This window comes from Parus major, chromosome 1 (genome assembly GCF_001522545.3).
Source record: "Parus major isolate Abel chromosome 1, Parus_major1.1, whole genome shotgun sequence".
Classification (NCBI taxonomy): Eukaryota; Metazoa; Chordata; class Aves; order Passeriformes; family Paridae; genus Parus; species Parus major.
In genome coordinates, this window is record NC_031768.1 from 84,288,492 (window position 1) to 84,309,510 (window position 21,019).

General features: G+C 42.3%; 1 protein-coding gene across 3 annotated transcripts in view; it reads left to right on the forward strand.

Moving 5' to 3' along the window:
* NARS2 (asparaginyl-tRNA synthetase 2, mitochondrial) overlaps nucleotides 1–21,019 on the forward strand; it is a 48,244-nt gene that overhangs the window by 23,031 nt on the left and 4,194 nt on the right. Inside the window, exons 7-13 of one of the 3 annotated variants that reach the window (XM_033516483.1) lie at nucleotides 5,573–5,705; nucleotides 11,852–11,950; nucleotides 12,377–12,414; nucleotides 14,184–14,250; nucleotides 15,666–15,878; nucleotides 16,985–17,082; nucleotides 18,671–18,697. In XM_033516483.1, the coding sequence (XP_033372374.1) occupies nucleotides 5,573–5,705; nucleotides 11,852–11,950; nucleotides 12,377–12,414; nucleotides 14,184–14,250; nucleotides 15,666–15,878; nucleotides 16,985–17,082; nucleotides 18,671–18,697 (675 nt within the window). The remainder of the gene's footprint in view (nucleotides 1–5,572; nucleotides 5,706–11,851; nucleotides 11,951–12,376; nucleotides 12,415–14,183; nucleotides 14,251–15,665; nucleotides 15,879–16,984; nucleotides 17,083–18,670; nucleotides 18,698–21,019) is intronic. The other 2 variants (XM_015634882.2, XM_015634892.3) reach the window with 2 other exon arrangements.

The window sequence follows — 21,019 nt, forward strand, 5'->3', positions numbered from 1 at the left end:
AAGCACTGCAGCCAGCTGGTGTGTCCTGGCAGCTGAGCAAAGTCATCTGCTTATTTCAGTGGAGCACACAGGTCCTACATGCTCAATATGAATATGGTCATGCCAGAACAGAGTGGAATTGAATCAGATGGCTCACTTTATTAACTTCTTCCCTTCTTAAGAGAAAGGACAGTGGGTAGATAAAGCTAAACTCCAGGGCTTTAGGGTCACCTTGCTGAGCATTTCTCCTCCTCTACTGACATTGTGTGTTGTTTTGTATTTGGGTTAGAAGTTATTGTTTCTAGATTTTGCTGTGTGTATTGCAGGGAGGGGTTGGTGGATTACAGTGCGGGGGAACATACACTGTGTCGAAGGGTTACATGCTGTGTTCATTAAGCATGGCCAAAGATGAGATTTGGCACAAGTCACTGTTCAGCTTAACTCATCCCTGCAGATCTTGCCAGAGTAATCAATGTATTTGTGTTTACATAGGCATCTGTTACATTTTGGGGTGACAGCAAGGGCACCGTGAAAATGAATTGTTCCCTCTCTGCCATGTTGGTAATGTATTTTTATGGCTTACAGTAGAACTCACTGGGGTGATGAAGTTTTGGAAAACATCTTTGCTCCCTGTGTGTACTGGTATGGTTTAGTGCTTAGCCCTGAGTCACAGGAACCAGCTTCTGCCTCCAGCTGTGTCACTACTTTGTGGTGTGACCTTGGCATTGGTTGTAAGCTGACTGTGCAGGGATTGCACTTTCTTGATTAATAGCCTTGTTCAGAGTTATATGCCCTTAGTTCAACAGCACAAATAAGTCTTTATTACCTTGGTAGCAACGTGGAGTCCTGGCTCAGAAAAGGAACACAATCCATTCCTGGCTTGGGAATCGTCAGCACAATTAATTCTATTTGGATTGCACCATAAAAGTTGCCAGTAAGGCAGAGACACTGAGGCCTACAAACATTGCATGAGTTTAATTAAAAGAATGATTTGAAGCAGCTTTGGGTACGGATACTTATTACTTCTCTATTGGTTCTTCTCACTTCCTCAATAATGAAATGTCAATGAACTCAAATGAAACGAGCTTTCATTCTGCATGGCAGAAGGCTCCCAAAGGTGGCTGCTTCTGGACACTGTTTTAGTAGTGTGTGAAATAAAGGTGAAAGGTAGAAAGTCTCTCCCTTCCTGGCTGTTCATATAGGGTGGAGAACACAAGTGTGGCCTGTGCAACAGTGCAGCCTCCACCATCTGTGCAGAGGATAGCTGTGCCCCAGCAGCACTTCCAGGTACTGCCTCAGTGTCCAAGGGGACTCCTGAGAGCCTTTAGCTAACAGGGGCTGGGCTCTTCACTGGGCTGGGGTGAGTAAGCTCAGCATTTTGCAGGATGGGACCCTGGCTTTTGATGCTTTCAGTGTGTTAGAAGGAGTGCTGTGGGTATTCTCTTGGCCTCCACATTAAGCTCTCAAATTTTCCCAGAGAACTGGGTAGAGCAAAATACAGTCACAGAAAGGGAGCAATTAATTAAACGGTTCTGTGCCTTCTTGTGGTGTCGACCCCAGCAGCGCCTGTGAACTGCATAAATGCTCTTGGGCTTGCTGTCCAGAGCTCTGATCTGGGCAAAGCTGACTGCAAAAGGACTCGTTTCAAAGCCTCTCTTGTGTTCTTTGGTAGCACGTACAAGGAGAGTGTTACAGACATTACTGCTCTGCCTGTAATGGCTAAAGAAAAAGGCTCAGCAGATTAGTGGGCTTTTTTTTCTTTTTCCCCTCTCCTGTGTGTATGCTTTTGTTGGAGATGAGGAATTAGCACTACTGATTTTTTTTAAAAGACTCTTGAGTGCCCACAACCCGAACTGACCTAAGCACTTTTGGAGACTTAGACAGAATTTTCAAGTTATTTTTAAATGCTGGAAGTCTTGCAGGGTCTGGGAATGTTAAATGATTGATTATTTGCATCATAGAGCATAGGAGTCACAGCACTGCACTGAGGCTCCATTGTGCTAGGTGCTGAATGCACACAGAACAAAATGACTGGGTTTGCTCTCAGTACCATTAAATTGGAGCAGAATCAACTCCCATCCCTCTTTTCTGATACATCTGTACATGGTCAGTGTGATACAGCAGTGTATCGAATCACAGATATGTTTTTTATACCAGATGAAGTACAAAGAAAGGCTTGATTTGTATAGTGGGCATTTGCTTACTATCTTGAATGGCAGGGCACAGTAAACAGTATATGAATGCCTGGATGGAAAATAATTGTTCACGCACAGAGTTGATAACAGTGACTCTGTGTATTTTTAGCTGTGTTTCTCTGTTATGTCCAGGCCTCTGGTCAGTGCTACATTGCTGTTACCAGATGACTTGCATTTACTGTGCTCCTTTGATCGCTTTGCCAGCATGACATCTGGCTAGTTTCCCTTTGCCAGGGTCGCAGTGAAGTTCTCACAGTTACTTGTATCTGTCCTTTCCCTTTACAGTTAGCCTGAGAAATGAATGATTCCTCCCCTCCCTGCAGACAGGGGTTTATTTGATGGGGAGGGGGACTAGTGAGTGTTGTTTTTCCCCTTTTTCAAGGGTTAGACAAATTCAGCCCCACACCAGGGATATTAGGTTCTACAGGTTATCACAAAGCCCTTACACTTACTGTCACCTTGGGATGGTCCATGGAGTTGCAGTACTAATGGTTTGTTTTGTAAACATAGGTGGTTCTCTGTGTATAAGTGCCTAGAGCTGAGGAAAGACAGCAATTGGTTTCTGTGGGAGTTGTTCTGCACTTGCCCTGCCCAAAAACTGTCTTGGGCACAGAGGAGCTTTATTCTAGCACTACAGAATTGATCTCTGACTATGAAGTGTTTGACCATGTCTGACATCTTGGAGCAATAAGAGGATGGAGGTTTTTGTTTTTGATTGCTTTTAGGCATCTTGCAGTCAGCTAGCCCCTTGAAAGATGAGTAACTAGTCATCATGCTTGGGCTGCTGACCAGTAGGAAATAAGTGCAGTTCAAAGTGCTCTTAGTAGCTTTCATTTCTGGAATCTGTCCTGCCACAGTATCCTGCAGTAACTGAAGTGTCAGTGCCGTGCGTGGACAGCCGCTGAGAAATGTCTCTCCCTGAAGCCAGGCTGTTGGCTCTGTGGGAAAGGATCTCATGCTAGCCTGCTAGTGTCACACTTTAGTTCAGAGTTACTTTGAGGCCTTCATGTCAGTGAGACATTAGAGACCTGCACATCAAACTGAGCAGACCTGAATGAGAACTTCAGCAATTGTAAGCTTTTCATAATATTTTTATCTTGTGTCTGATCCTGGCTCAGTCACAAACTCAATTTGTGACTAAACTCATTTATTAGGAAAAATTCTTTCTATAACTGAAGAGCCTCAAATTGAAATATTTGAGCAAAAGCCTGAAACTTGGGAGCAGGTACAGCAAGAACCTGCCTCTAACTCCTGTTTCCCACTGCAGGACAACCTCCACAACCTGGCAAACAAAAGCTTTTGACCAGTTCTGCCTTAAACATAAAATGATTTTGACTGTGTGACTCACTGTTTCATATTTGTTGTTTGTATTGCTATAGCAGTAGAGGCTCTTAATCTTTGGATCCAAGACCTTGTTGTGCCAGGTGCTGTTAGGAGCATGGGAAAAAAAACAAACCAAAAAGGTCATGAGAGGAAGAACATGAATTTCTGTATAACCCAAGACAACAGGTGGCTACAGATGAGAGATCACAAGGAACTGATGATATAATAGTTAATGACCACCACAGTGAGTAATAGTCCTGGTACATCACTTACCTAAACATTGCTGAGGTTTTATAGATGCTACAGCAAAGGGCAGTTTGAAGGAGAATGATTGAGTGACAGAAGTTTACAGTAACATCTCAGCAAGTGAGAACAGCAGCAGAGGGAAAAGTGGCATGCTGAGAATGATGCTTGAAGGAAGATGTTTGCTGCAAAATCTAGTTAGTTGGTTGTAGATACTGTGGTCCTATATGAGAGAGTGCAGGTACAAAAGCAAAGTGGAGACAGAAAGTATGTTTTTTGGAGGAGGGAAAACAGAGCCATGGGGGAAAAAAACCTACAGGCAGGCTATGTATTCAGAGTCTTGACCTGAAACTTTCTTCTGGTGTGTTTACCACTAGCAGCTCTAGGAAAAAGAACTACAAATAGGAAAAAGAAAGTGCTCTTTCTTTGGATCGTAACCTTTAACCAACATGTGACATGAGGGAACAGATGAGTGAAGCAGAATGTGTGTGTTCCTTTATTTGTAGCTCAGATGTCTCCAAAAGGGGCAAAGGAAAAATGCTGCTTTTTGTAGTCTTGTTTATTTAAACTTCAGTTTAACAAAATTAGCCTGCTCAGAAACTTCAGTGAACATCCTTTTTAAGTTGAAAGATTGCAGAGCAAGATGCAAGTCAAATGCCAGCCGCAGCAATTAGCACGCATCACTTTCATGAGTGTCAAACTGTGCTTAATCTCTACTGATCGGGTTCTTGTTCTCCTACACACTGTCTGCAGCTAAAAATAACATCAAGTTAAAGATGTGCCAAAGATAGCAGCTGCCCAGTTCATGGTTTTTCTGAAGCAGCTTGCTCTCTTCCCCAATCATGGTTTTCTTCCCATGCAGCATGAGAGGGAACACAGATGTCATGGCATGTATGTGGGAAGCTCTCACTGGCTTGAGGGTGTCCAGGAGCTCAAGTGCTCATGGATCACAGTGTAGAAGGTATTGCTTGGAGTGCAGCTTCCCACATAAAATCAAAACTTTTAAAGGTGTGTTGGTGTTTGATGGGAAGGTTTCTCATGGAGGAAGTGGAAACACAGCATGACATGACTGCAGAACAAGAGAGGATGTATTTAAATAGACTTACCAGAAGGTGGCTGGAGAAATGGCTTCATAATAGGAAATACATTGGTTGCTTCAGCATTAAATGCTCTCCCAGATGTGTTCTCTGCAGCAGTGACCCCTTTCAGCTGAACCATTTTTAGCTGTGTGGAAGAGCCCAGTTCTTTATCCCCAGGGCTCTCTGAGCAATGAACTTCTATCTTACCACTAGAGGGGGACTGCATGCCGTACACCTCCCATCCTGCTGGGCTTCACTGGCCACCCCTCAGTGCCCACCAGCCCGGCAACTCCAGCAGCACGGCTCACTCTGCTCTGTTGAGCACTGGGGTCTCACAGCACCTGTGAAGGTCAGGCATTGCAGCAAAAGAAATGTAAAGGCACGTGGGTGGGGGTAGCATGATTGGTGTGGTATCTGCATGCTTCTCTAGTTATCCGATTGTGCAGAATGGTGGGGTTTATTCCCACACAGCTACAAAAAGTGTCCTGAGCACAGCTTGTGTTCAGAGGAAGCTGAATAGTGTGTGTGTGTGTGTGTGTGCACAACATCTCTGAGTCAAAGGATGTGAATAACCCCTCTCCATACCTGGATGAAGGAAAGTAACAGCAGCTTATTCAGCAGTGCCATTAAATTGGTCAGAGAAGAAATGGAAACATGATTGTTTCTAGATGCTGGGAGAAAAGTGAGGGCTTTAGGTGTAGTAGACCAAGTTGGGTGCTGGACCTGACCTGCCTGTTCCTTGCTGCCTTGCAGGGCTTTTACTCACGTGTTCACCTTTGGCCCGACGTTCCGAGCAGAAAACTCACAGAGTCGCCGGCACCTGGCAGAGTTCTACATGGTGGAGGCTGAGCTGTCCTTCACTGAAAGCCTTCAGGACATCATGCAGGTGGGCACTCCTGCTGTCTGTGCAGGACTGGTAACAGAGTTTCTTCCTTTTCCCTGAGCTGTGCTCCCTGCCCTCAGCTGAGGTCACAGCTCCTCTCACCGTGTGTGAGCTAAGTAGAGGTTGCACAGGTATTTCCCAAGGATGAGGGTTTGCTCAGCAGAGATGAGGCCATAGAGGGAATTTGGAAGAGAAGATGTAAGCGCACACAGCCCTCATCTGGATGGGAAGCTCCACAGTTGTTGTATTGCCAGGGAATGTAAATGTGCTTGATTAGTACTAATGTGTGGCACTCTCCTTTTCAAAATATCCAACACCTTTCCCCTGAGTGAGCAGTGTTTAAGCAGTGTGTCCCTTGGTGTGCTCTGTAAAGCACCTTGAAATCTGCATTGAAATCTGAAGAAGAAACAGCAGTTTCTGGCATACACTGTTCACTGTGGGGTTAGCAGAAGACTGGAGGAAATCCTTATTCAGCTGGCTTTTGATTTTTCAGGACTGACCTCTCAGTTGCAGTTTAACTACATGATAGATGCCTGTACACCTTACTAGTGTCAGCATAAGCCAGCTTACACCCAATGGGACTTGTGAGTAAACATACACACACACTATCATTTATCAGATAAGCTCTGTGGAAAGTGATTGGAAAAATAACCTTATGAAGAAAAATACCTGAGGCACTGGCTGCAGATTTATAAAATAACATCCAGGTGATGGTTTCTTCAGCATGGGTCATAAATAGTGCTGAATCAGCATGGCCTGAGAGCAGAGCTGGTGTGCTCTGTATGCTGCTTCTGAATCTGGGACCTCTGGATGGCTGGATCAGTCCACACTGAGCTGTGTGGACTGATCCTTTGGGATTCTGCTCCATCATGAATAGCTCTTTCTTCTGTCTCTCTTTTTCTCCACAGCTTTGTGTATTCTTAGAGCACAGCCTGTGTATATGTGCACACCTTAATTTCTAAGGCCCTATTTCTCTAGGTTATCAGGAGTCAATTGAAATCTTCACTGCTTTTTCTCTAGTATAATAAGCAGAGTCTTCTGTTAAGTGGTGTTTGAACCCTTCAACACAGAATCAACATATATTGTGCAGAAAACCCTAATTTTCTGGCTCTGGAAGTATAGACAGCCAGTTCAGACAATTCAGAGAATTATACTTGAGAACTGTTCTGGAATTTGTAGGGAAAGGGGGAACTTTCCCTCTCAGTTTTGCCTTCGTTGTTGCTAAGTATCTTGTGAAATTTCAGCTTGTGCTCTCGTTTAAATCTTCCTTCTGTCCCAAAGTCCTTGACAAGCACCTTTCCCTGTAACAGAAAGTCTCCTAGCAGCCGTTATTTTGCATTCCTCATAGTGAGTTTGTATTGCAACAGGCTTAATTTTGTGGTGTTCTTACTTGGGGAAGTGGAGTTCCCATTTTGTTTATTTTTAAATCATTGGGCAATCTCTCTTACAACAAAACAAACAAACAAAAAAACCAACCAATCAACAGAAAACCTTACTAGTTGCTCTAAAGCCTAAATGTCTTTCCTGGTGTAACTGACCTAAATTCACTGTTTTCTTTTGTATCTGCCCATCGGGTATTTTGCCTGTTTGTTGTCATCTGCAAGTCTTTTATTCGGTGCAAAACACCCAGTTAAAAGCCTTCAGGGCTCTTGGCCAGGGTTATTATCTGAACTTTGTCCTCACATAAGGAGCTGGATTGTTAAAAATTTATTTTTAAAATTGCTATTCAACATTTGGACTAAGTATCTCTCACTTGAGCAAGTTACTGTGCTGGGAATGCTCAGCTTCTTCAGGGACATCTTGAAGTATTTGCTTATACACCATTAAAGAGCCTTGCTACAAAGATGTGTGTGTTTACCATTCACTGGTGAGGCTTGGAGATGTTTCAGCCAAAGCTCCAAAAGAAACATTATGGAATAAAATGAAAAAAGGAGATTTAATAACCAAGCTACATGTATTTGGGAACAAAGGGTCTGAAGTCTTAGAGCAGCAGCCTCTTTGTAATTGCACAGGGCAGTGCTCAGTTATTCCTAAATTACTAGCACAGTTCTTGTGAAGTCTCATGTGTCTTAATCATACAATCTAAATTTCTGTTCTGTGCCAGAATGTGTTTTAGTGCTACAAAGAAGCTTCAACTCTCACAGTACTGGTTTCACAATACTTTCTGTGGAAAGCCCCATGTGCTCAGTGCAGTACTTTACGCTGCATGGCTGGGTGATAGTATTTCTGCTTTAATGTTCAGGGTAAATGTAAAGATATCTAAGGAGAGACCTCTTTTTGTAAGTCAAGTTAAGAAGTTGGGTTGCCAGGTTGCCCCAAGGCACTTCTCAAAAATGGATGAGAAGGAGAAGGATTTGGGAAAAGGTCAGGTAGACAGTAGATGAGGTCCGGTTGTGGAAGTGTCTGGACCCCCTAGAGCCATTAGCCCCTCCAGTACCTGAATTGGTGGTCCAAGGTCTCCAGTTTCATTTGTCCTCTGAGATGCCTGTTACCACTCTCTCCCTTCAATGCTGTGTCATGTAGCTCTATTTGTAGGCCATTATCTTCAATTTTTCATTCCACTGTATCAGCAGTGCAGTATATTTAAAGGATCCCACTTCACTCATGACGCTAATGGAGTCTCAAAGAGGCCATATGATACAGTCATTATTGAATTTCATCAAAAGAACATACAAAGCCATGCTAAAAAAGACATTATTTAGTCTGTAAAGTTAGGAAATGCAAGAAGGAAGTTTTCCTGAGGGCATTGTCAGGAGTTTATGCATAGTGTTAGTCGTCCTTAACAAGATTACATCCCAGTACTACTGTCTCTTTAAGGGATGTAGACTATATCTCTTTAAGATGGAGTATACAATTTAACATTCAGTATTTGAGCTGTGTCCTGAGGGCATGAGTATTGTCTTCCACTGGTTATGTACTTCATCAAAATTAATTTGCTGTCATTACAGCCTAGTGACATGGAGCACTATTACCTCCATTTTACAGAGGGGAATTCAGGCATGAAATGAAATCAGTAGCACTGATTTTGGGTGTCAGCTTTAGAGAGCTTGGATCTAAAACATGTATGTGATTTGACTTCCAGACTAGTTTGCACTCAGCATTTTATCTTCAGTACCAAGGCTGAGGCACTTCGGCAGGTCTGACTCCAGTTTTGAGGGAGCAAACACCAGTAATTGCATGGGACGGCTTTGTTCTAAGAGTTTTGCACAACAATCTTAAGGGACACTGGGGTGTCTGCAGGACTGTAGGTTCCTTGTCTGAAGTGGCATCCAGCTGTGTAGCTCAGGCTTGCTCTCTTCCCTAACTTTTATCATCATTCAGTTTCAATGGCCAGTGGAGCAGTGGTCTGGCAGACTAGTCTCTTTTCTTGCACAGCAGCAGCATCTCTCCAAAATCGGGCCTGAGCTGTTGGTTGTGTTGCTGAGAGACATATCAGATGTGAATCCTCCCCTCTGTGTGTATGGGCACACACAGAGTGTGTGTGAGCAAGCATGGAGGCAACAAACAGTGGCCCACTGGTGAGTGTTTCATATATAAGTAGCCTGTGACCTACCCAGCATCCATATGCAGGGCCCAGGTAAATACATACATAAAAATCCTACTGGCAGGTCATGCGATTTTTCTTATGTAAACTTTCTTACGTGGTAAGATGATGATTTGAACCTTTCTTGGAGTGCACAGCACCTTCAATTGCTGCTGCTGACTTTTACTGCTGTTTTATTGATGATGTGCTCTGTTTCAACTCTGGTCATAATTATTGGGCTTTTGGGACAGCTGGAGTCCCACCTCTGACATGAGCTACTTGCTGTAATTCCAGTGCCTTTTTCCCATGACTTTTTCTAAGTCTCCTGTCAAACATGCTTCTTACAGAGTATGTTCACCAATGTGTATGTTCACCTACATCTCAAACTCATGTGTTCCCTTAAACCAACAAGCCAGTGATTACATTTCTCCACTCATTTTTCCTATCGCCTCCTTTGCAGTCCTTCATTATACTATCTGCTTAAAGACATAAATTCTCAGTTTGAAGTATTTTTTTTTCCTCCTTTTCTTTCTTTGCGTCTGCTGTTTGTGCCTAGTACTTGTTTGGCATAAATAAGAGCAGTGAGGAGGCCAGTGTACGACCCACGTATCTGTCTTTTTTGCCAGGATAAAACCTCAGTCTCAAACCTGGAAATATTTCTCAGATTGTTTTTCCCATACCACCCACATCTTTTTTCCACAAGAGGAAGCTGTTTATGTTGAATGCTGTGGGAACCTAATTGTTGCTTTATCGCACAGTGAGGAAAAAAAGTGCTAATTAAACAACATGCTTTTCTGAAACCAGATGATACTTTCATTTTCTAGAAAGAGGAAGCTTAATGTAAAATCCCTTCGTCTCTGCCTGGTGAAACCAGATGAATTGCTAAGAAGTTTTCTAATTTCATTTGCATAAGCCTTTTTCTAGCTACTTTGAAGAAAGTTCAAAGCTGACTGTTTGGTTATTTGCCACTCAGCAGCAGGAATTCTGGCTTTTCATTTCCTCTGTGTTTGAGTACCAGGAGGCGTAAAACTGTTCATCTGCATATGATAATGCTGTTCCTTTATTTGCATCTTCCCTTTTTTTAAAAGGAGGGCCCAGGTTGATGCAGGAATCTTGAGTCTGAGTTTGGCTCCAGAGAGTCCAAATGGACTGCTTTACCAGCTTCACTAGGCTGGTGGGTTGCAGAGGTTGTTGACCAGCACAGAGCAGTGTTTCAGCAGCTTGGGGCAGGTGTGAAGGATGTTCACCTAAGCATAAGTGTGAACAACGTGCCTGTAATCTCATTTTGACTATATCAGTAGCCTAGCTGCTTTGTTTCTGTGTCTTGTGTTCCTCTTACCCTGTAAGATCTGGTTCCTTGTAAGGCACAGACCTGTTGGGTCCTCTTGAGATCTGCTGACTGAACAGCAGGTTCGTTTTCCACCATCACAGGCTTTGTGGTGTCTAGGGGCTGTTGCTCACCTAGATATAATTAGTGGAAACTTCACTTCTCTCAGGTCTGCAATTGATGCAGTTGTTACACTCACCAAAAAAAACAAACAAACAAAAAAACCAAAAACAAACTAACAAACACAAAACCACCACAACCAGCCAGGAATGTGCCAGAACTTTGAGATACACTTTGTTAGGAAAAACCTTGTCCCATCTCAGGCTGAGACAACATGCAGTCCCATATGCATTGCTGTTTTTACAATGAAAACTGGACTAAGAGGGTGATTTTGAAGAAGAGATGGAATGATCATCAATTGATACCGCAGGTGTCAACTACCTGCTTTGTGCTGATGTAAGACTACAGGGAGCCATGGGAACTCTTAGTCTGCACAACAGCAAGTGTCTTGGATGTTTGCTTTGCTTAACCAGAAGAGAAAATGACTCTTAAAATGGGTTGATGAAAATGCAGCAGCATCCCATGTGGGGGCTTTTAATGACATTTTAATTTCTTAATGAGTGAAGCCCGTTTTACTGGATAAGTATATCCAAATTGGATGATAATGTCATTTAGTTAATCCACATTAGTTTAGGGAAATGGAACCACATATTTTTAGTTTCTCAAACATCTGTGCATTGATGTGTCCTCTGCTTTAGCTCTCTACTCATGTTGTACATGCTCACTTTGCCCTTACTGCACAGTCTCTACAGCTGAGATCTGTATGATGGGCTTGCTCTGCACACTACATGTTTATTCTCTTTCCTTCAGTTTTGCCTTTTCTAACAACAAAGCAGAAATCCAGAATTGTTCATTACAGGACAAATGCCTGACTAAGAATTAATCTGAGACCAAGCCAACAGATGGTTGTATAATGTGTCTGTGGCTACTCAGGGTTGCTGCTTGAATATTTAGCTGTGATTTTTTTTCATTGGAGATACCTGACTGAGGATACTGAGGCCATCAGCCAACATTGAAGCCCTAAACTCATAACAAAAATAAAGGTTCCAGTTCTCTTCAACTACTAAGCAAGCCTGCTAATTAGGAGCATTAGTGAGGTGGTTCCCTCTTATGCAGTCTGGCCATGCAGAAGGACAGAAACTCTTTCTGTACCCTTGGCTGATGTGTACTGTGTTTAATTTATAGTCTGGGGCACCTAAGCAATGTTCATTTTTCATGCATTCCTTTTTTCCCTATTAGGTTATGGAAGATCTTTTCAAGACAGTGACGAGCACTGTGCTCTCCAAATGTCCTCGTGATGTTGAGCTTTTTCATAAATACATAGCTCCTGAACAGAAGGTAATGCATGTGACAGGAAAGAACTGCAATCCTGTTGTGTCTTTGGGGGTTGATGGCTATAGGAAGGCTTAATTTTTTTATTTTATTTTATTTTTACTCTGTTGTCCTGTGTTAAGAAACTCTGAAAATACCATCTTGAGCTTAAGTGATTGTTTAGGCTAACAGCAAGAGGACATACAACTTTCTGTAGCTGGTAGCAAGTGTGGTAGAACTGTAGTTGTCACTTCATCTGGTAGCCTCTGAATCATTAGCTTCAATAATTTGGTACCCTTTTAGAACTGAATGGCCTGGAGTGGATTTTGACCCATATCTAGATCAGAATGCAGTCCTACAAATTACAGTATAGAGGGAGGTCACTTTCCTGAGTTTGCCCCTGAACCCTAAAGAGTAGCTTTACATGTTTATGTTTTTCTTGTTTTGACCAAGGGCAGGTTGGAACAAATACTGAAGCACAAATTTATGATGTAAGTACTATTTCAAAATGATCATGCAGAGGGCTTTGGGGGAAAGAGTTCCTATTTTGTCTATGTGCTTTTTCTTTCACAACTCAGTGTCTTCTGGGTTAGCATAATGTCTCCAAAAGAGCATGAGTTGCAGTTCCCTTTTACTGTTTGTCAGGTATACCCTTTCAGCTCTGCATGAGACTGACACCTGAATCTGCTGACCTTTGGCTTTTACTCCCCTGGACAAGACCATCAAAAGTATTCTCCTTCCAGCATGTACCTGCACAGTGGTTGCTCACAGTCTTGCTTGGTTTTGGCTTTGATGCTCTGCTTTCATTCACACTTTGACTCCAGTGGCTTTCCTTTTATGAAAGCATTTTATTATATTTAACAATTCCAATTGGTTTTCTATTCCAAATTGATTGTGTTGCTTCTACTCCCAGTTCTCTTTGTGCTAAAGAACTGAAGGGCTTGAGTTTCCCTCACTGACCCCCAAGAGTGCCACCACCTCCCTACTCCTGGCTTGTCTCTTCAAAAGGTGGAGCTCTTGATTTATCCCACAGAACATTGTAGGGCTGCTCATCCCAGCACTGGTTATCTTGTTAATCAGCTACAGCCACACCTGGGCAACAGGATCACAATTGATCCCCTGATCCTCTGCCTGCATGAGCACCATGGGAGTCCTCAGTGAAGTTACCATCTCCCCTTTTCAGACCTCTCTTTGAACCTAACTGATACTCCTGAAAGGACAAAGTTGCATGCTTCTCCCATGGACCAAGGAAAAGGAGAGAGAGACAGACCATCTCTTTATCCCTCTGTCTCTCTTCATCAGCTGCTGGCAAATCTGGGGCATTCCTGGCTTGCACACATTGGTTACATGTGTTGAACCTGTGCCAGCCATAGACCTCATTTGGTCTGTGGCCTCACATAACCCAAACATGTAGAGCAGTATATTCCTTCTTGAGGTATTTCCTCCAGAAGCCTTCCCTGTTTTAGTGAAACCTTGTAATGGGGTGCAAAGACCTTGCACTCCTTAGGGAATTTGGTTTTTAATTGGATTAGCCAGTGATACAAAGACGAAATTATTGTGATCAAGTTATTATTTCTTCTCTCTGTCCACAACATTTGGCTTGGTATGTTGAAAACTTGGCTGCCACATTATCTTCCATTGAGTCTTGATTTCCAGTTACCAAACCTGGAGCATTGTTCACTACACTTTTTCTGTTTGCTTTGCCATGATGCTGTTCTTTTGTGCTGGTGGAAATTGGTGGAGAATCTGCTCTCAAATCTGCCAGAGAAGTAGAGAAACATTGCTGCACATATAAATCTCATGGTTTTTGCAAAGTAAAGTGGAAACATTTGAACTACAAGCCTTTTGCACCCTGGACTGTTATTTTTGCCTAACACACCCTGGACTAGAACTATGTTGTTGTAGCTATGCTGATGAGGACATATTGTTTTCTTAAAAAAACTTCACGAATTTCTATGAAGCAATTCCCTGCAGAGCTCACTTCTGACTAAAATGCAATATTGCAATAATGCAGAAGTGTTGAGAGCTTAGCACTTCCTGCCCTGCATGTAGCTGAAGCACAGGAAAACATAGGATTCTTGCCATATAAAATGCTTTTTGGTTTCTGTCCAAAGAAGCATTGCTGGGAAGTCTGACATTACACACAAGTTGGCATGGTGGTGGGGAAATGCCTCCTTAATTTTCCAGCATGGCATTTAGCCAGAAAACTTTGTTATTCCTTTCATAGTTATCTTAAAGACTTTTTTTCTTCCTCTTGCAGAATTTCCTACAGTGAAGCAGTGGAAATTTTGAAGCAAGCTCCTCAAACTTTCACTTTCAAGCCAGAGGTAGGTCATTGCCAGCTGGTTTGTCACTGTGCAGAGCCTGAACTTCATAGAATCTCCACACTCTCTCTCTCTCTCTCTCTCTCTCTCTCTGATACTACAAGAGTTGTTTGCACAGATTATCTGCCTCCTGGGGTGCTTTGTTTGCTGGGTTGTAAATCCAGTGTAACTTTTGCCCTTTGGGGTTGAAATGGGAGCAATACAAGGAGTGAGATCTGTAGCAGGAGAACATGTAACACTTGCAGGGAAGGAAGTGATGAGATTGCAGTTGAAGGACCAAGGCTTTAGCAAAGGCACTTCTCTTTCCTGTATGTGACTAGTGCTGAGAGTGTTGCTGATTCAGTTGCAATCCTATAAGAAGAGTTACTGTAACAGTTCTCAACAAAATGAAAGGTAAGAGGATAGCACCAAAAGTTTGACAAGGATTAATAAACCAATACCATGTGAAAATACTATGTAATCTACATGTAGGTAAAGGGAATCCCTTGTCTTTCTGAAGCACAGATGTTGACTGAGAAAAAGAGTAATGTGCTAGTCTTTCTAAAGCTATAGGATTATGGTTTTCTTAAAAACATATGTTGCCCAGTTTCAAACACACACTCCAGTATGGGACAGTGTTTGTGGTGGTGCTCATCTTATGTCTATATTGTTTAATCATTATCTCATTATGATACTTTGAGGAAAATAACCCTCTGGCTGAAGCCACCCTCATAGCCAGTTGGGTGTCTCATCCCTGTGCACAAGTGGGTGTAGAACCTCAAATCTTGTCTATGTACTACCTGGATCTGAGACAGCAAACTTGGGATATTTTAGTATTAAGAGAGTCTGGGGGAGATCTGTTCTCCTCTTCCTCTTCCATTCCCCTAATACTCTCTGCATGTCCTATAAATGGACTGGGGAGTCTCAAGTCAAAAGCCAAAGGATTTATAACATCCCTGGAAAAAAGGAAAAGTGAAGGACATCGCAAATGTCCAAGGTTTGTGATAACAAAGAATTGGTTAATAGGGTGCTAGATTTTCTTAAGTGAGAATTAATGTAGCATGTAACTGGACACAGCAGGGAAGAGAGTAATCAGCCTAGGAAAACTGCTTTCTATACACTAAAGGTAATACTGAAATAAGGTTGGTTTGCTGGATCAAGTTAGGAGGCTCTGTTTTCCTTTAGATATGCAGAGTGTGATTTGGGGTTTTGGGGGTTGGGATTTTTTTTGCTTGTTTTGGGTTTTTTTCTGATTTGATACCAGATACTTGGGCTTGATGCTGCAGGGACAATCTGGCCCTGTTAAGTTAAATCATATTATTTTACATGCTTTGCTCTGCCTGAAAACTCATCAAAATGTCTACTTCCCAGTGACCTGTTTGAGAAGTTGCTTTGCTTGGTTTCATGTTATTCAAAGCAGCGCATCTCTCTATGTACAGGGACTTTTCTGGGTCTCTTGCCATGGGCAAGAGGCACCAAAGCAGATTCCCAGGCCCCTTTTGCTGTCCTTACAGTGGGGCTGTGACCTCCAGACAGAACATGAGAAGTACCTGGTGAAGCACTGTGGGGAGGTTCCTGTGTTTGTGGTTAACTACCCATACGACCTCAAACCTTTCTACATGCGGGACAATGATGACGGACCTCAACACACAGTGAGTCCATGGGTCACACCTCCACCACTTTTTTGTCTAGGAACATGTCTTGGCCTACTGACAGAAATCATCTGCTGGGCCTGCCCTCAAAAAGATCAAGATAAGATGTGACCATCAGGTGATCCTGTCCATTTTTTTCTTATTGTAGAAAAAATATCCAAAGTGGGAACAAGAGGAGGAAGAATTGGGAGGTGGGACAGTGTTAACTTTTTCCTTAATTGCCTTAAGACAAATTTGCCATAGTTTGTTTCTTTTCCTGGTAAACTTCTGTACTATTAAGTGAAAGGCCTAGAATTGGATGGCTCCAAGTAATCTGTGATTCTCTTGTCATCCCAATGTAGAATCCATGTAATGCTCAAATAGCAGATGAGCACAAGAAAAAAGCTTTTTATCAAGTCTCATGCTTTGAAATTGTGATTCCTCAACTGATTAGAGAAAATCTGAAGCATTGTTTCTGCTAAAAAGACCAGCAACACTGCCATGCACCACTGTGTCTTCAGTGGCTTTAATTCTAGCAACATTTCAGCTGTGGGATAAGAAAAATAACCCTAGAAGACAAACCAGAGAAGACAGACAGCCCAAACCTAACAGCCTGAGTGGTAGCACTTGGATCCTAATACTTGGATGCAGCACATCAGTTGCTACCATATCCATTAGAGCTGGCTCAAGGAATAAGGATAGATAGGGCTGAACACAAGCTACAGCATCAGAGCAGGGAATCAGTGCTTCAGAAAACTTGTCCATATGTCTTTGCTGTCTTCTGAGCTGCTCTTGGGTTCCTTATAACCTCACACAGGTTGTCACCAGAGTAACTTGGTGAGATTCAGTTCAAACCATTTGCAGTAGATGTCCTCAGTCTGGGACATCGCTGCTGTCATTTAAGTTTTCTGTAAATTACTGATGTTTATCCTTGCAAAACTTCCTCCCAGCCTTCTCCTGTCAACAAAAGGCTTTTCAAGTACGTGCAAATCCTTACCTGAGTGTCCTGGACTCTGGAAGAATTACAGTAGGTTTTTACAAAAAAAAAAACCAAAACGGAATCAGGTGTTCTGCTAATCACTGTGTGCCTATGTGGCATGACTTCAATTAGGTGTTTTTCTTTGAAGGTTGCAGCTGTTGATCTCCTTGTACCAGGAGTAGGGGAGCTGTGTGGAGGCAGCTTGAGAGAGGAGCGACTGCCCTTCCTCGAATCACGCTTACAGAGGTATGGAAAATCCACAGATGCCAGGAGACTAGCCTGAGCAGGAGAGTGTTTCAGCAGCTCTCTGTGGTTGGCAAGACAGAGGAGTGGAAGGGCAGCTAATAGTATTTAAAAGAAGCCTATTTTTGTCTTTGTGATGTCTATTTATCTGAGTATGTGACTGCAAACTGGTGAAGAAGTTGTTGTGCTTTTGTCATAGGTGTGCAAAAGGCCTCTCTGTTTTAGCTCATCAGAGAAGAAAAGTTTTCTTTATGCTAAAAGCCCAGGGCAGTAGGATGCCTCAGCTCTGCTGCAACTGTCTGGAGCAGGGTCTGCTGTGGGACACTTCATCCTTTTCTTCAGTTTTTGTGGCTGAAAGTGGATTGTGAAGGTGGAAGTTGTCACATACACAGAACTTAGATATCTCTTTGTCATCACATTGTGTAACTGAGGAATTGCAATTTTGGTCAGAAGCTTTGTCAGTTGTGATGCAGCTGGCCTCAGTGACTGGCCTGATTTCAGAGAATATGGCTCTTTGCTAATAGTTTCATGGGAAGCTTCACTGGAGCTGCTCAAGACCTGTGCTGTGGCATGGGGGGCTCCTCTTTCCCTGCTGCTTTAGTCTGCATCTTGTTACTTTTGGTAATTTTAGGCTAACTTCAATGTCAGAACATCAGAGCTGCTTTTTAATTAATAATTGACATTATGCATTGGGTAATTGTCCCTAGACAGTTGTGCTCTGGATCCTACCTGATTGTTCAAAAATTTTGTAGAATCAGAGAATGATTTGGGTTGGAAGGTGCCTTAAAGACCATCCAGCTCCAACCCTACTGCCATGCATGGGCAGATTGTGCAAAGTCCCACCCAGCACCTGAACACTTCTGTTTGGGCCAGTCATACACTTGTGCAAAGCAGTGTTGGAGGAAGGTTAATCCCAGAGTAACACCATTTGCACACTGGGAATTAATTTGTTCCTTAAATCAGACACATGCTCACACAGTTATATCTAGTCAGTGGAGAAGAGCAAAATCTACTTCAACATAATGAATCCAAAAGGCACCAGGCAATAAAAATCACCAGAACATTAATTCTCAGTTTTTAGTAGGATGATGAGCTGTGCTTCCTGCTGCTCTCCCTGTAAACCCTCTGAAGCAGGCGTGCTTCAACTGATGTAAACTACAATGTTGCCTGCTGCACTTCTTCAGTCAAAACTTCTTGGCAGTATCTGAGTCCACAGTCCTCAGGAGAAGGAGAAAGGGTCCATGTGGAGTTTGAAGCCAGACTTTCTTGTTTGTCAGGAAAGTCATAGAAAGCATTTCAAGGCACAAATGGGGTGTGTCTTCACTAAATCACACCTCCTTTCACATGTTTTTCTCAATTTTGAGTCCTCAGGATCTCATTTTGTTAAGCCCAAATACTTCAGACTTTTAAATTTTATTTCCTGCATAACCTTAGAGGGAAAAAAACAGGATTCTTGTCTCCTTATGCATGCTTCATACAATAGTTCACCAGGCTTTCCCCTTTTCTTGTAGCATGTTCTTCCCAGAAAGTGCTGCTTGTGTGGAATAACTCTGTTCCTTTACTTAAAAGGAGTTTTCTTTTTGTTTCACAGATTAGGACTCACAGATGCCTATCAATGGTAAGATGCCACCTTGCTCTGCAAGCTCTTTTTCTTCTTTTAAGACTGTTTAAGCAACTGGAATTAATTTTTGTTTGTTTGTTTTTTGTTTTATTATATCTTTGCTTCTGAAGGAACAATTTTTGGCCCTGTTGCCATGCCATCACTGCCAGTCTAAATGAAATAGCCAGTTCATTTTAACAAAGGTTAATCTAATGCTACTTAATTTGTGCCTCCAATTTGTCCGCTCACAACACAGGTCATTCCTCTCAGGATTGCATGAGGTGGATTAATTTACAACCCATAATGATTTTTGATATTAAATCATTAGGCTGTGTTGGAAGTTGGGTAGATTCTGACCACCATGCACGAGATAAACAGGTTACAGAACCACAGCAATTTGTGACCTTTAAGAGGTCCATGAATAACTCCCTTTGCTATTGACAGGGCAATTGGATCGAAAAATCTTCTCTGACAAAGGAGTTAAAACAATTGAAGCTGTCCTCCTAAGGAAACAGATCAACCTTTGAATTAACAGTTTATCCCATTAAAATGACAGAAAGTTCATAGTGTTTCTTGCTACATACTTCATCATGGCTACTGAGGGAGTGCTAGTGCAGAGAAAATTAAATTTAGAAGAGAATTTTCAAATATTCTGCAGTATTTGGAGTGATCATTAGGCAGGCTGCCTTGAAAAAAAGCAAAGTATAAGTTCTTCAGTCTCCTCTTCCTGCAATATGAAATCACTGAGGAACAGCCCAGTGTATGGCAGATCTTCACATCATCCATGTACAAACAGGGTGAATTTAACTTCTTCCTTTGTTGTTGTATTTGTGGCCCAGAATACACCATATCCCTTTATCTAAGGAAGGGACTATCCTGAACAAGGGTGATAAGTTGTGTGGTTAGATACTGAGATACAACGCAAGGAAGTCTGGTGTTCAATGGCAGAGCCTTCCAGCACTACTAAGATAGTACAGCCCTTCCCCATGCTTCCTGCAAAAAAAAGATTAGGACATTGCCTGTCACCCATTTGCATTTTCACGTGATATGTAATGATCATATTCTGTAAACTCTTCCTGCTGTAATCTTGTTTTGGAGACTCTTTCCTCCTTTACTCCCTTCACTCCATCACAGACAATATAACTTCCTGGAGAACGTGATAGCTGTTGTTACCCTGTGCCATAGCAGAGTCTGGTTTCCTAGGAAGGTGTAGGATAGTAGTAATTCTGGATGCTTCTGGACTGCAATCCAAAATCTGCCAGAATACAGGTAGGTGGCTTGCCAGCATCCATCTTTTCAGTGGAGGTGGCAGGAGAGACTAAAATTAATCTTCTCCAATTTAGTGATTGAATTGAGCCTTCAAAGCTGGCTCACAAACTCCTGGAAGAACAGTTGAGTCATTCTTTTTTAAATATAGTATTTGCTGACTTTTGAATGTGATCTTCCTTTCAAGTCCCTTAACCATTGCCATGTCTTTGATTCTACCTGTTTTCTTCCCCCCACTAGCAAGAGGATATTGTGGGGTCTGACTGTTTCTTGGGCAGTTTCAAGATTGCCTTGTTTGTGGGTGAATTGTAAGGCAGAGGCAATTGATGGTCTGAAATACTGCTCTGCTTCTTGCCATTCCTATCTTTTAGGAAGTGTTTCAAAAGATGGATAAAGTGACATGGTCAAACTCTATGAGGCTTCTTCAATATACTACATCTTTCCTGTTATGCAAGTTTCTTTCCATGTAGAATATCAGTTGGAGTAATATTTGGCTTGATTCTATAGTTATTTTATCTTATTTTCACATTTTTTCTTTTGAATTCTAGATAGAAAATAGCTCAGAGCTGTAGATGATGATCTTGGCTAAACTGAGAGGTCTGTGGAAATGAGATGGGAAAGTCAAGTGATGAGAGTACTCTGAGAGTTCATTGATTTCTCTGTGACCAGGGAGTATTAAGTATATTGCCTTGTAAACAGGGGACTTGATGCTGTTTGCAGCCTCCAAGTGCCATCTTAAAAGTAACAAAGCAGGAACTTTGTGATGAACAATGTGTTCCCACAACCATCCGCGTGAGCAGTGTTTTGGACATTCCTACGTGTAAGGCACTGCTTTCCTTCTGACTATCTTCATGTGCTTCAGTGGAGACAATTGTCTCATACTGAACCCTTTACCAGTCCAGGTATCTTTTTGATCTTCTGGTATAACACTGGTGAAAGTACACAGTAGCAGAGCAGATGTTGTTTACTGTCTTCAAGTGGGTGTTGCTGTGTTGTTTTGGCCTTGCACCTGCTCTGAGTGAAGAAGATTGAGCTGTGTTGGGCTCTTTAACTTCCAGTAATCTTTGAAGCTTG